Source organism: Nuphar pumila, chromosome 14, assembly GCF_984573655.1.
Source record: "Nuphar pumila chromosome 14, dmNupPumi1.hap1.1, whole genome shotgun sequence".
NCBI lineage: Eukaryota > Viridiplantae > Streptophyta > Magnoliopsida > Nymphaeales > Nymphaeaceae > Nuphar > Nuphar pumila.
In genome coordinates this window covers 79,896,533-79,912,165 of record NC_143262.1, presented here as the reverse complement: position 1 = coordinate 79,912,165, position 15,633 = coordinate 79,896,533, and the positions used below count along the sequence as shown (strand labels likewise).

The 15,633-nt window shown below is 40.3% G+C and overlaps 2 protein-coding genes across 2 annotated transcripts; one reads left to right on the top strand and one right to left on the bottom strand.

Annotated features, from left to right (window-relative positions):
• Positions 1-2,249: 2,249 nt before the first annotated feature.
• LOC149817071 (uncharacterized) lies at positions 2,250-3,711 on the top strand. The gene has a single exon (XM_089987293.1). It carries the CDS (start codon positions 2,522-2,524, stop codon positions 3,194-3,196), a length of 675 nt encoding a protein of 224 aa, XP_089843419.1. The 5' UTR covers positions 2,250-2,521; the 3' UTR covers positions 3,197-3,711.
• A 5,607-nt stretch (positions 3,712-9,318) lies between these two features.
• On the bottom strand, positions 9,319-10,313 carry LOC149817070 (uncharacterized). The gene is made up of 2 exons (XM_089988080.1): positions 9,913-10,313; positions 9,319-9,838 (listed from the first exon to the last, which is right to left on the bottom strand). The coding sequence occupies exons 1-2, from the start codon at positions 10,288-10,290 to the stop codon at positions 9,620-9,622; spliced, it is 597 nt and encodes a 198-aa protein (XP_089844206.1). The 5' UTR covers positions 10,291-10,313; the 3' UTR covers positions 9,319-9,619.
• Between the last annotated feature and the right edge of the window lie 5,320 nt (positions 10,314-15,633).

The window sequence follows — 15,633 nt, the reverse complement described above, 5'->3', positions numbered from 1 at the left end:
ACCCGCTATCTTATTCCACATAGATTCTGAATCCTCCTCGAGACACCAATCAACTTTCTTAACTACCCGCTCTACAAACATTCCTTGTTTAGCTCCTTTTAGTGCCCACCACTTAATTCTAGGATCTATCCTATGTCTATCCCTTTTGCGGCATTGTCTAATTCTAAGATCTAAAATTAAGACTCTATGTTGTGTAGCTATACTTTCTCCCGGTATAACCTTACAATCGATGCAACAACCCCTATCTCTCTTTCTAAGTAGGAAAAAATCTATCTGACTCATATTAACCCCACTTTTAAATGTTACTAGGTGAGACTCCCTCTTCCTAAACCAAGTGTTTGCTAAGATCATATCATAGGACAAACCAAAATCTAAAATCCTTTCTCCACTATCGTTTCTTTCTCCTATACCATAACCTCCATGGATACTCTCAAATCCATCCCTACTAATGCCTAGATGCCCATTAAGGTCACCGCCGATGAAAAGCCTTTCTCCATAAGATATCCCTTATACTACTCTATCTAAATCTTCTCAAAATTGACGCTTAGTGGAATCATCTAAACCTACTTGAGGTGCATAAACACTAATAATATTAATAATATCCGTACCTAATACTAATTTAATAAGTAAAATCCTATCACCCTTCATATGGACCTCAACTACATTATCTATAAACTCACGACTCATAACAATCCCTACTCCATTCCTATTCCTATTTATTCCTGTATACCAAATCTTATATCCCTAAGGTTCTATCACTTTTGCTTTCTCACCTACCCATTTGGTCTCTTGTAGACATAAAATATCAAACTTTCTCCTACACATAACATCTACTAACTCTACCAACTTACCAGTTAAAGACCCTATGTTCCAAGTGGCTAACCTAATTTTATGGTCTTGGACTAACTTCTTTACCCCCACCCGTCCAACAAAGTGAGGGAACCCTTGCCTATTTGACACCACACCCGGGCGCCGGTGTGACGCGTCGCTTCCGGGCGACGACCTAGCAACCCTTGCCCATTTATCACTGCCTCCGAGCCTATAGAGTACAACGCATCGCTCAGTAGGGAACGCCCCAACGAAATTCTCATATTGGTTCATATTCATAGGGTATGACAAAGTTTTTATGCTGGCTGTCAGAGGCCTACCGCAACCCTCATCCTTTATCCGGGCTTGGGACCGACAGTGTATAACTAAACAGTTATACACAGGCGGAGTTATTTTGAAAATTTTCATAAATCTCTTATTTTTTCGGCAAAATCTTGAGAATAAAAATTAATTTTTATAAGAAAATATAAATAAAATACATTTAAAAATAAAAATCTCGAGGGTTTTCATGATAAATATCTTTTAAAAATATAAATATCATGATATTTGTTGCAATTTGAAAATCTCAAGAGAAATTGCCGTTTTAAACTTTCAGGCAATTTCTCACGATATATCAGCGTTATTTTTATAAATATCTCGATATTTGTGACAGAGATAAGAATACTAACGATGTTGTATGTCAAGTTTGGATTTATATCATGATCTTTGATTGGAAACATAACCAACACAGGCCTGATCCAATCACCCCACGATTCTACACGGATCACACTGACCAGATCTGACACAGTGGGCTGATCAGGTGGACCCGATCCATCCTGGAAAAAGAAAAAAAAAACGGGTTGGACTCAGGTCCCAAACTGATCCAGATAACTCAGAATAGGCATAATGTGCCACTTGGTCGTATCCTGTCTCACGAACTTGATCTCTGGATTCATCATCTCGTCAACCATTGAACATACCCAAAACCGTTTCACAGCGAGTCCGGTTCCAGTCATCCTCCATGTTCATGCCCTTCTTAAATTTTATGACTTGTGATCGAATATGACTTTACAGATGCCATGTTCATGCCCTTCTTAAATTTTATGACTTGTGATCGAATATGACTTTACAGATGAGTTGAGCATGGTTGATTTAATAAGAAAAAAAAGAATAGACCATTGGATTATTGGATTGTATATTTTCAATGAAAAACTATGATTTTTCAAATTACAAAATTTCTATGACTTGAATATCAACGATGCAGATCACATCTATGGGATCCGATTTGATCCAAACAACTTGCATCGATGGAAAATCAAAAAGGGTTTACGAATGAATGAATGACATGTGGGGATGAAATATGAAAGGAACCCAACCAAAAGCGCCAACATTAAAAGCTTATATTAAAATAAAGTATCTTAAAAGCTTACCCAGTTCCCACATATTCCTCATTTTGCGCTACAACCAAAGCGCAAATAACGATTGACGGCAAAGGCATGCTCTCAATCCCCAGATCGAATAACAACCGTTCGATGTTCGAAGCATGAGGGTTCGCGTATAAACTTCTCTCTCTCTCTCCCTCTTCTGAAGCGGCGGGCGTCGGCTAAGCCCTCTCTGAGATGACCTGACATCTCTCTTAGGGTTAGGGTTTCTGGGTTCTTGATCTTTTTCTTCTTATTGGGTAGAGAGAAACAGAGAAGGGAGGAGGAGGAAGATGGCGCAGGGCAGGAGGTCGACGGGGACGGTGAAGTGGTTCAGCATGCAGAAGGGGTTCGGGTTCATAACGCCGGACGACGGCAGCGAGGACCTCTTCGTCCACCAGACCTCTATCAGGGCTGAAGGCTTCCGCTCCCTCGGCGAGGGAGAGGCCGTTGAGTACGAGGTCGAGAGGGGCGACGACGGCAGGACCAAGGCCGTCGACGTCACCGGCCCCGATGGTTCCCCCTTGACCGGTGGATCAAGCGGTGGTGGAAGAGGGTTTTCCGGCGGTGGTGGTAGAGGTAGAGGAGGGGGTGGTAGTTATGGTGGTGGGTTTGGTGGATATGGTGGCGGAAGGGGAAGTAGGAGTGGAAGACCAGGAGGCCGTGGTGGTTATGGAGGCAGCGCCGGAGGTTATGGTGGAGGAGGTGGTGGTTATGGTGGAGGAGGAGGTGGTTATGGGTCTGGCGGCGGTGGTTATGGAGGAGGTGGTGGTAGCGCTTGCTACAATTGTGGGCAGCCGGGGCATTTGGCGAGGGATTGTTACCAGGGAAGCGGCGGGCGATCTGGTGGTGGTTATGGAGGCGGCGGCGTTGGTGGTTATGGAGGTGGCGGTGGTGGTGGCGGAAGTTGCTACAATTGTGGGGAGACTGGGCATTTTGCACGCGAATGCCCGTCCGGCCAGAAATGAAGGATCGATCGAAGACGATCCGGACGTCCGATGGGCGATCACCGATGACTACAACAACGGTGTGCTGTTGATTATCAAGGCGATTGCATTCCGGGGAAATTGACGATCGGATTGGTCCTAGGTTTTTCCTTTTGCTTTGTGGGTCGATACCGTTTTTCTTTCTTTTTCTCTCTCTCTTATTTCGTTTCTGTTTGGATGCTCGTTCTTGCTTGAAATCTTGTGGGAGTGAAGGGATGATGAATTGTGATAGGGGCAGAGGAGAAGAAGAGGGTTCGTTCGTTCTCTACTTTCTATCTATTGCCTGAGCTATGAGCAGTTTCTTTTCCCTTCATTTTTTGTTATTTTGGGGTTTTGGTTAGGCCATCTTTTTCGTTGCCTCTTATTTTGTGATCTGATATGCTTGCTTTAGAAGAAAGGGGGGATTCATGCAGTTCATTTTGTTATACATGGAATTCTGAGAGACCCATTTTATACCTTTGGCTCTTGTTTCTTCAATGTTAATGGTGGTTTTAGTCTGATCTGAATTCCTTTTTTATTCTCTTTTTTTTTTCTTTAATTCTTGGGATTCAGGTTGATTGTATTCTTAAATGTGGGGGATTGGTTGGGTTTGCTTGTGATCTTTTGTTTTTCATTTGTGTGTTGGGGTTGGATGGTTGGTTGTGTTGCATTGTTATTTATTTGTTGTTTTTTCCCCTTCATGCCTTGAATGCATTAATGGTGAAGAAAAAAGGGTAAGTATTGGTGGTCTGAGAGAATCTCTTTGGATCGTTTAACTGCGAATTCCCAATGTGAATGGGCGTCTGTGGTGTGCTTTTAATTAAAGGTCGTTGCCGTTGCACAGTCGTGGCTTGGGAACTAAATTGCAGGGGGTGGAGCAACTCTTCTTGTTTGTGAATTATATCGATAGGATATGAGTTTTTTCTAGGGACTAAAAGTACGATTTTTCTTGTACCCTGTGAATTGGAGATGACATGTGACAAAGTTTGATTTCATGGAAATCTGTTTTCAATTCATCAAGCCAAACGTAAGGCCCAAATGAAACTCAAAGTTTGATTTCAATTCATTCTTTAAATACCTAAATACATCAAGTTTTCTTGTACCCTGATTTCAATTAATAATTTATGATGAGTTTTCTTGTACCCTGATTTCAATTCATGGTAACATTTTCAAGTTTTTGTTTAAAACTCTTCCTCTTACCAATGATTCCTCTACCTAAAAAGTATCTCTTTCTATCTTTCCATAAATCTCTCTCTCTCTCTCTCTCAATAGCCATAAGGCCCATGACATGTGGAAACCTCAGTTATGCGTGGAGTTCGCTAGCTCCATGCGTAACAGTTATTTTCGGGTGCATGCTGAGAGCTGAAAAAATCAGGTGCAACATGATTGCACCAATATTTGTGCATTAAGCACCTGAGAGAGAGAGAGAGAGAGAGAGAGAGAGGAATCACCACCACCATTACCTTGTGATTTTGGCTTTGATATTATGGTGGTGCTGGAAGAAAAGCTAGCCGAACAACATGAGAAGGGGAAAAAAATCATGAAGCCCTTTTTTTGTGCCTCTCCTTGCTCCACAGTCCACACCTTTTAATTGAATAAAAAAAGCTCTCTTGATGAAGTCCACTCTACTCTCGAACTTAAGATTCTTAGTATTCCCTTCATATTTGTTTGCTTGTTTTACGGTCCTCCTTGAGGTAACAGTACCCTTGTGGTTTCTCACTTGGCTGAAGTTTTGAGTTAGTTCATTTTTTTTATGAAAATTTTGGTATTTAATTATGTTATTTTTTTAATAAAACTCATATCTATTAGTCTATTTCTTGATGTTTGTGGTTCAAATTATTTTTCTTTCAATATTGATACAAATATTTAGGGATGGCAGTGGAACGGGGAAAAGGGGGCCCTGCCCCGCCTCACCCCATTTGGACCGGGGATGAAGGGCATGAAACGGTGTTGGAGGCGGGGATGAAGGTTAAAATCTATCCCCGTGTGGAGATGGAGGTGGGGATGGACTTACGCTTTCCCCCGCCCTGCCCTGTCCCCGCCTCAATCCCCGCCCAACCCCGTCCCCAATCCTTCAATGGATGACTATAGAACAAGGGGAAACGGGCCGGCCTCGGCCCCGTTTGGACTAGGGATGGAGGACTTGAAATGGGGATGGAGGCGGGGGTAGAGGCTGAAATCCATCCCTGGATGGTGATGGAGGTTTGGATTTTGAAACGGGGCGCTTGTCCCCCCGCCCCGGTCCACTGCCATCCCTACAAATATCTTAAATCAATTTTTTTACCATTTCAATTGTCTTATATGGCCCTTTCATATGGACGGGCTGATGTCTAGTAGTATATCTGAATGTTATTAATAAAGGGACATTTAAATGACTTGTTACTTATCTAAATCAATCTTTTATTGTTTATCGTTGCTACCGAGAAACAACCAGAAAGATATAAGACCTAACGTCTATTAAATCTCTCATAAAAGTAAAATAATTATTTTAGTAGGCCCCCAAAACTTCACTCATTTGGGTGGGCCGTTGGGGGTCTTGTGAGCCCAGGATGTCACCAGTTCGAAACACACGGTTGCTGTATTGCGGGTAGGTGACAGTGGGGTTTTCTTTAGCTTAGTAAAAAAAATTTAATGGTGTGCGTAGAAAAATTGATTTCCACGTCCTTTCTTGAACCTGTTGTATTTACTTTCTTTTTTTTTGGATATAGCACCCAATCCCATTTGATTTGAACTCAAGGCTCTTCAATTAAGGTATAATAAAGATAAAAAGTGAAATTGTTGAAAAATTTAATGTTCAAAACAATAAAAGCAAAAATTTGAAATGTTCCCTAAAGAAGACAAGAATAATTCACACGAGATATGTTTAGTGCATTTGAAAGCTTATCTTTCAGCTCTTTATAATTCTTGGGTGATTTATGTGAATGTCAGACACAAATCTTCTCAATAATTTTCACCATATTCTGAGGTTCATGTCAGAAAACAACAACAACAACTACGCCTTCATCCCAAAACAATTGGGGTCAGCGATATGAACCAAAAAAGAAATTCATTTTGGGTCTTCCACATGAATCCTTTTCCTCCAATCATTTCTATCCAACGCCATGTCCTCGGTGAGGTTCATGTCAGAAAGTCTACATAAATATTATGCAAATCTAGTAAGTGATTATGTTGCAAATCTTTTGAATAATTTTAACTATATTTGAACATTCACAACTTAATTGTGGGAATGTAAGGTCTACAAAAATATAGTGTGAATCTCTATGATGATTTTAATTATATTTGAAGGTTCATTACACATTTGTACGAAATTTAAAAGGTTTGTGCAAATATATTTGGACCGTCGCAACATATTTGTGCAAACATAAAGCTTTATGTGCACAAATATGTTAGGAATCTCTTCGATGAATGTAACCATATCCTGCCACCCTATCCAATGGGTTTCATACTTGTGACGTCCTGTCACCTGCCCCCCCGGCCTATGCTATACTTTGGCTTGCATAGAAGGGCAATACCCATATGAATCAAGCCTTGACTGCCCATGCCAACCGCCGTTGGGGCAAGATCCCAATCTTTTCTTGCTAAATATTTATTAAACAATTTGTATGTTGGTAACATAAAATTAAGTGTACTTGCTCTTAAATTGACATATACCCGTTTTAGTGCATAAGAGAAAATTAATACTGTACTCGCTCTTAAATTGACATATACCTGTTTCGGTGCATAAAGACAAGTTAGTTGATGTCCAAAGAGGTTATTGATGTCTTAAGGGTTCTCCCCATCTATGTCCCTACCCTAAAATTAACGTTAGTACGGGAGAAACTAAGAATATATTATAGGGAAAAGTTCAAAGGCCCACGCCTAACTTTTGGCAATAATAAAAAAGCACCTAGTTTGTTTCATGGTTAGCAAAAAAACAAATCCAGGGTTATCTTCCGTTAAAGTTGCTGTTAAATTTATGTTAAAATTGTCAGCTTATCCTTTCACCTTTCTCTTATATATATATATATATATATATATATATATATATATATATATATATATATATATATATATATATATAGAGAGAGAGAGAGAGAGAGAGAGAGAGAAATGTTAGGTGCTAAATGAAATATGCTAAAGGAAACATGCTAAATGTTTTTTTTCTGTTCTTTCAGAGTTTTTTGGCAGTTCTGACCTCACAAATGTGTTGGGCATGGTCAATTTACGAGGAATCCATACCTGGATCATGTGTTTTTCATAAAAAAAAAGATTATTTGGAGCCTAAAAAATTCATAAAGATTTTGGGACATTGATTTTTGGATCGTAATAAAAACCCACCCATGTGTTGGGCATGGTCAATTTACGAGGAATCCATACCTGGATCATGTGTTTTCGATAAAAAAAAAGATTATTTGGAGCCTTGAAAATTTATAAAGATTTTGGGCCATTGATTTTTGGATCGTAATAAAAACCCAACCATGTGTCAGAATCGAACACTTCAACAGCTGAACCCTATACAATCAAGTACATAGATCACATCTGTATGATCAGAATTTAAAAATAAAATGAGAAAACCTGAAAAACTTATTTAGCACACTCTCTCTCTATATATATAGATAGGGAAACAAAAACCTACAAAATCAGCATGGTACTAAACGAATCATGCTAATGGATTTTTCGGTATTTTTTTTTCAAAATTCTGACCCATAGATGTGTTCAGCATGATTGATTTACTAGAAATAAATACTTATACCATGCATTTTGGATGAAAAAAATGGTATTTGAAGTTTCAAAAATTTATGAAAGTTTGATTTTTGTAACCTTATAAAAACCTATCCATGCATTCGAATCAAATGCTCCAAGTGATTCATATAAAAACAAAATATTAATCATATCTGTACCATTATAATTTCAAAATAATTTCAAAAATCGAATAGCATGTTTCGTTTAGCACTGTGCTCATCTTGTAGGTTTTCATATATATATATATATATATGGTAATACCACATAAACTTTTGTTTTACTTGTAGATAGCCTATCTATGCTATACATTGATCTATTCTATGCTTTGAATTGTCTTCACAACTCTTAAGCATATAGCATATTGCATTGGTGTTCATGAAAAGCTAAAACATGCCATGCTATGGCATTCTTGTGTTAATAAACATAGAGCTTTTTTGAATCCCTCAAAGGCATGCTATCATGGAGATTGGTACCAAATACCAAGATAAGCATTAAATACATGGATCTATATTTAGTTCTGACATTGTCAAATTTAAATTCAGTTTTTATCACTTTATTTTCACTGTTGCCACATTAATGACTTCATATATAAGCAGGCAGGTATTTCTAAAAGACAGCAACAATAGACCAACCAAAAATGAATTTAAAAGCAGAGTGCGACCCACGGTTCTATTCACAAAATTTTGTATGCAGGGACAAAAGCATCACTCTAGATCAGCAGTGTTAAACAATAATCCGCTAAAAAAATGTTCAGTGCTAGATTTTGGCAACTTGAGCTTGAAGTTGGATGCAATGTGACCAGTGTCAGAGCCACTGTGCTACTGTATAGCCAAATCCCTGCTTCAGACAATATAGTCTCTGTTCATGCTACATACAATGAACACTAGATTTATGCATGTACAACTAGATGTCATCTCTCAACTGTGAAGGAGGTCAGTAACAAGCTCACTAAAGAATTTCTATGGCAGGGTGCACTTAGCATCTCTTGAACCTGCTTTCTACATCAATGACTTCAATCTAAAATATCTTTCCAAAATCCATAACAAATTGCTTTGAAAGCTTGGTTGCATAATTTAATCATTCGAATAATGATGGAGATCAGCAGTCTCAAACAGACAAACATTGCTATCAGAAATGAAAACTTGAACTATGCCTACACCATAAGTACAATATCGCTCCCAAGAGGAAACTAGCAATGCTTAATATGAGCACCTTGACCATGGGAGTTGTTTATCCTATTCTCAAGTTACATATATCAGTGATCTACAAAAATAATAAACTAAAGATCATCATATTCCAAATTTGCATGCCAAAAACAAAATCAAGACAATACAGACATTGATTGACGATATTTGATTCATACATCACCTTGGAAAGGTGATTCAACAAGTTCTGTCCGCTAATTGCAAGAGACTATTTACTCAGACAATCAATCTAAGCAATTTCCTCACACTCACACTCGCAATCCAAAACCTATTCCTAGACACAATACAACATATACATAAAAATAACAGGATACAGATACAAATAAGCACAAGATCCTTGTGGAAATCCATTGATGCTGAAATTGGTCGTTACCAAGCTCTGTGTTATTGCTATTCTTTCAAGATGCCAAGATGCAAAAGGAAAGAAAGAACACACAAATTTCGACCGAGAAAACAGGTTTTCAATTCACTGAAATCGTCTGCAACCGAGTAGGGAAGGTTAGATAAGAAGAAACGTGTTACAGAGAATTGATGCTCGCCCTTCCTGCGCATTGTCCGCATTAAGCACGGACAAGTCGTTCATAATAGAGAGAGGAGTCGCCCAAACAGGAAGATCGAACAACGATAGCTTGAGCGACTCCTCGCGGGCGTCGCATACCGCTTCCGCCGTGGCGCAGAGCCCGGCGAGATCCTGAAGGATCGATTCCTGAGCTTCTACCTACACAATTAACATCCAGAAACGATCAGCAAACCAAATTGAGGGAGTCGACCCATGCAATACCTAGGGTTTACCTGAAAAAGAAGATCATTGATCAAGATATCGCATGCATCGTCCCGCGGCAGCGGCGCCGGCCAGAATTCGGGAGAGGAAGAAGGCTCGATTCGGCGGCGGCGATCGACGAGCGAGGATTCGGCCTTTTCCCTGGATTTCTGCAGCATCTGGGACATCTTCTTCCACTGTTTGATTTCTCTGCTGTACTTCTCCTTCAGCCGCAGCAGAGCCTTCTTCTTCAGTGTCCTCCTGAGCCGAGATTCCTCCGCCGGGTCGGCCGATGGAGGGGCCGGAGGGACGACGTCCACGTTGCCAGAGTCCCTCTTCCGCATCTTAAAGACAAAGCCATTGTCGTTGCAGACCTCCCACTCTCCTTCCAATAGCGAAGGCGACGCCATGGTCCGCCGCTTCTGAAATTCGAACTGGGGATTTATTTTTTTTGGGAATTTTCCATCTTTTTGCTAGGAGGGAAAGTGCCCTCCGTGGGAGCTAGGGATGGCAGTGGGGCGGGGCGGGGCGGGGGACAAGGTTTCCACCCCCGCCCCGCCTCAAAATTTTATCCTCCACCCCCGCCCCGCCTCCGCGGCGGGGATGGATTTTATCCTCCACCCCCGCCTTCATCCCCGTTTCATGTCCTCCACCCCCGCCCCGTCCCCGTCCCCGCCCCGTCCCCGTCCCCGTCCCCGTCCCCGTTTGTCAAATTGCATCCTTACTTAGAAATCATTCACGTTAATATTTCAGTTAATGATAAATGAATTCATCCACATGAAAAACAGGATCTCCCCGCCTTCATAGCCCAGACAAAAAATAGATTTTACTTGTGCCTAGTAAACTAATACATAACATCCATGGATCATGCTCTAGAAGATATTGAATGGACTCAGTTCTTCATCCTCCAATTTTTTCTGAACTGGAGAATATTATTTAATAATTAGAAAAATGAATATGCAAATAAGTTGATCTGAAATGTTAAAAAAAATTAAGCCAAATCAAACAACCACTATAAATGAAAAAATTAACCTATTGAAACCTGCTTTATAATCACAGAAAAATGTGTCCACTATATGAGAAGATTTGACAGCACAAGCAAAACCACAGAGTGCAACACAAATTTAAAACATGAAGGTCCAGAAAGAAAGCAGGATGGAAATATTGCCCTTATGCTTCTTCAGAATGTCAAGCAAAACCCTAGTCCAGTAGCCACGATAACTTAGATTACCAAGATCGGAGAGTGGTCTCTCAGGTGTCCCAACCTTACCTTCTTTTTTTGATAGTTCATACGCTGACAAACAAACAATGCATCAGCCATGTCAAAAGTTGTTTTTAAGATCTCAGAAGATGTCAAACAATGCATCAGCCATGGAAGGAGGGAGAGATCGTGTCGGCCAACGGTGGTCGGTGTCGGCAAACGGTGGTCGGCGTCGGCCAACGGTGGTCGGCGACGGCCCAGCTCCAATGATAATGCGGATGGGGAAGGGGAAGAGGCGACAGCCCGGCTCGGCGGCTCCAGGGTTAGGAAATTAGGGAAGGGAGTTAGGGTTAGTAAACATGTAGAAAAATATAAAGGGTTGGGGGCGGGGATGGGGCGGGGATGGGGCGGGGCAGGGCGGGGGAACGTGTCAGTCCATCCCCGCCTCCACCCCCGGACGGGGATGGATTTTAACCTTCGTCCCCGCCTCCATCCCCGTTTCATACCCTCCATCCCCGGTCCAAACGGGGCGAGGCGGGGCGGGGCCCCGCTTTCCCCCGGTCCACTGCCATCCCTACTGGGAGCCAAGGGGGTGTCAATGGGTCGGGTTTGACCGTGACCCGACCCGTATCAAACTCTGTAGGACCGGAGTTTGGTGATAAACATGGAAGTCCGATTAGAATCTGGGTCAGACTCAAAGGATCCGATTAATATATAGTGCCTAATATGGTTTGTGAAATTTCATACCAGATCCACGGCTGACCTGAGTTCCGAATAGGATTCACAAATTTTTAATATAAAAAAGATTAAAAAAATAGTATTATAAAGGGTATGGTCTATGTCTGGTTCATGTAATCCTTATAAGATTGGGGTATGGTTTCTCCTATTGTAGGTCTGATTAGACTCTAGTTCGGATTAAGTACCGGTATTTCAAATCAAATCTGGGTTTAGTTTCACTTAGATCCAAACCAAACCCGACTTTTTGACACCCCGCGTTCTGCAAACCAAACAGGACACTTCACTGTTGCCCGATAAATTAAGCCTTTGTTCTTTCCCAAAAATTATTGGTAGGAGCTGTTAGTGTACGTCTTCCTGTGGTGGGACGTTGCAGGATCAAAACCCCGATGGTACATTGAATAATAACTTGCGGGGTATGCCTAACCCCAGCTTGTCTTTAAAAAAAAAAAAAAATTATTGCTCGATAAAGTAAGCCTTTTTTTTTTCCACATAAAAGGTTTCAAAGTATAATTTCTTTGTTTTTCTGAAATTGCTAAAAACCATCATTTTTTTTAAAGGCATGCTGGGGTTAAGATGAACCCCCTACCAGAACAACAACCACCTCATGTGGCAGAGGGATTCGATCTCGGCCTTCAGCTTGACACAGGACCCCGCTTCACGATTCTTTTACTCGTTAGGGGGACACTCGAGTCGTGGTAAGAGACACACACCTATGGGTTCAATGAACTTCTTACCTCTCTTCAGCATGGTGACTTTTATGAACCTGTATGGGGCACTAAGTAGGGGTGGGCAATGGGCCGGTGTACCAATGAGCCAAGCCGTCTCGGGCTGCCATAGGCCGGGTTTGGGTCAAGGTTTTAAGCTCGATTACGATAGCTACCAGGCAAAAATCAGGCCGGTTATATATGTGGACAGGTTTAGGTTGGCTCACGAGCTACCGGGCCAGTCCAATAAGCCTAAGCTATTTAATAATTTTTAATAATATAAAAAGTTAAAATTTAAAATTAATTATACAGTAACTTGGTAACTATTATTATTTACCTAATTAGTTGCATTAATTTTATGAAAAACTAGAAAGATAATTAGTTGGGTACATGAAAACTTGTTAATGATTGATTTATTAAGTTGCACTAATTAATTGGGTTTGGATTGGGCCCTGTACGGTTTGGCCTCCTTCACATTGGCCCATTGAACCAATAGATTGGGTCATGGGTTGCTCTTCAAATTGAGCATGCTAAGAATTCGGGCCAAAGCCCGACCTGCTGATAAATGGGCTGGGCCATCTCCGGGCCCGGCTGCACTTTCTTTGACATGATGCACACTTTTTTTTTTAATGCCGAAATTGTTGCAACATATATCATATGATGGGCCACATAATATGACAATAGGAATTCAAAACCTTTTTTTTTTTCGATAATTGGGGGAAAACCTGCTGGTTGGTGTAGAAACCCCAAGTTCCCCTTGCCCACTTGAGAGTACATCTAGCTTCAGAAGCTTCAGCCTTTCGGCAAGGGACACTCGCCAATGGGTTTCAAACTCGTGATATCCTTTTAACTTGGCGACTTTCATGAGCCGCCCCTACCAGATGAGAGCAGGATTCAAAACTATTGAACTGCCTAACGCAGCACACCATCCTTAGAATTTTTAAACAATACTGGCCGTTAGTAAGGGAGCTTAGGCTCTGTTTGGAAGCTCAGTGTTGGTGTACCATAAGAGAAGAGCTGGGGAAGGGAATTCTCAACGTCAAAGATCATTTTGGAAGAGTGCAAAAATAAGAAAAAAGGGACTTGGGAGTATGTTTGTCGATGCCATTTCCACATTCTGACGCCCATGATGAGTCCAATAAAGCTTTCAATGCTCCTCGGTGACTCCCCCTCTCAAGCATGATTTCTAATCATAAAGTTTTCACCCCAAACAAACTTAGCTTGATTTCTTAGCATGGAGTTTTACGCAGACAGGTCTGTGATCGTAAGTACGACAGGAAGAGCCAGCGCGGTTAAGTTTCTGATCTTGGAGGCAGACAACTTGGTAATTGAAATGGAGAATCCTTAGTCAAAGGGTAAGAGGTCTCCCAAAGATGTGATAAGGGAGGGTGTTGTGTGTTCTTCCTGAAACACAAATTCACGTGTTCCAGTGTGTACGGAGGAATATCTTGGGACCCACGATAATTCATATGTTAATGTTGCCCACGATGACTTTATAATAAAAGAACATATAAAAAAGGTAGATATGCTTTTGACAAAAATGTCCTCCTGTAAGATAGATATGAGTTGGACAAAAATGTCCTCCCGCTCCTCGTTAGCACCTTCTCGTTCTTGCCAGATGAGTTGTGGAGCCTGATTCATAGTTTTTTCCCTTACAAAGGGGGGGGGGGGGGTCGGGGGTTTCCCTCGGCGCGGTCTGCCCCCTAGAACAAAATTTTCTTGGACCCGACTTGTTTAGGTTTAAGGTTGTCGACCTTGCCTTGTATAAGTTCTTTCTTTTCTTTCTCTCTTGTAACTGTTGAAAAGAGCAATAAGATTTCTTTCTGGGCGACCATGGTTTTTTTACTCTCTCTCTCTAGTTTGAGGGGAGGTTTTTTCCACGTAAATCTGTGTATCCCTCTTCTTTGTGGTTTGATTGTTCTTGTTTTTTCATTTTTTTGCTTGAGCGTTTCCTAACACTGCTTTGTGTAGAAATTAGATCAGAGAGTAGCGATTTACAATAGAAATCATATTAGAGAATAAAGATTTATAGTAAAAATCAGATCAGATAGTAGCGATTTATAGTAAAAATCAAATCAGAGAATAACGATTTACAGTAGAAATCAGATCAGAGAGTTGCGATTTATAGTAAAAATCAAATCAGAGAATAACGATTTACAGTAGAAATCAGATCAGAGAGTTGCGATTTACAGTAGAAATAAGATCAAAGAGTAGTGATTTACAGTAGAAATCAAATAAAAGAGTAGCGATTTACAGTAGAAATTTGATTTGTACTGTAAATCGCTACTTTCTCATTTGATTTCTATTGTAAATCGCTACTCTCTGATATGATTTATACTATAAATCACTATTCTCTGATTTGATTTCCACCGTAAATCACTACTCTCTTATCTGATTTATATTATAAATCGCTACTCTCTGATTTGATTTCTACTATAAATCGCTACTCTCTGATTTGATTTATATCATAAATCGCTTCTCTCTTATGTGATTTTTACTGTAAATCGCTACTCTTTGATCCGACTTCTATTATAAATCGCTACTCTCTGATTTGATTTCTATTCTAAATCGCTACTCTCTTATTTGATTTCTACTGTAAATGGTTACTCTCTTATTTGATTTCTATTGTAAATCACTACTCTCTTATCTGATTTATATTGTAAATCGCTACTCTCTCATCTAATTTCTACTGTAAATCGTTACTCTCTCATCTGATTTCTACTGTAATCACTACTCTCTGATTTGATTTTTATTGTAAATCACTACTCTTTTATCTGATTTCTATTATAAATTGTTACTCTCTTATCTGATTTATACTGTATATCGTTACTCTCTTATCTGATTTCTGCTGTAAATCGCTACTCTCTGATTTGATTTCTACTGTAAATCGTTACTCTCTGATTTGATTTCTATTATAAATCGCTACTCTCTTATCTGTTTTTTACTGTAAATTATTACTTTTTGATCTGATTTCTACTATAAATCGCTTTTCTCTTATTTGATTTCTACTGTAAATCGCTACTCTAATCAGTTTGATGCTGTCATCATTATCTTTGCTGTAAATCTCTCTTCTTTGTCTACTCAGTTCGACGCTTGCACCAAGATATCAT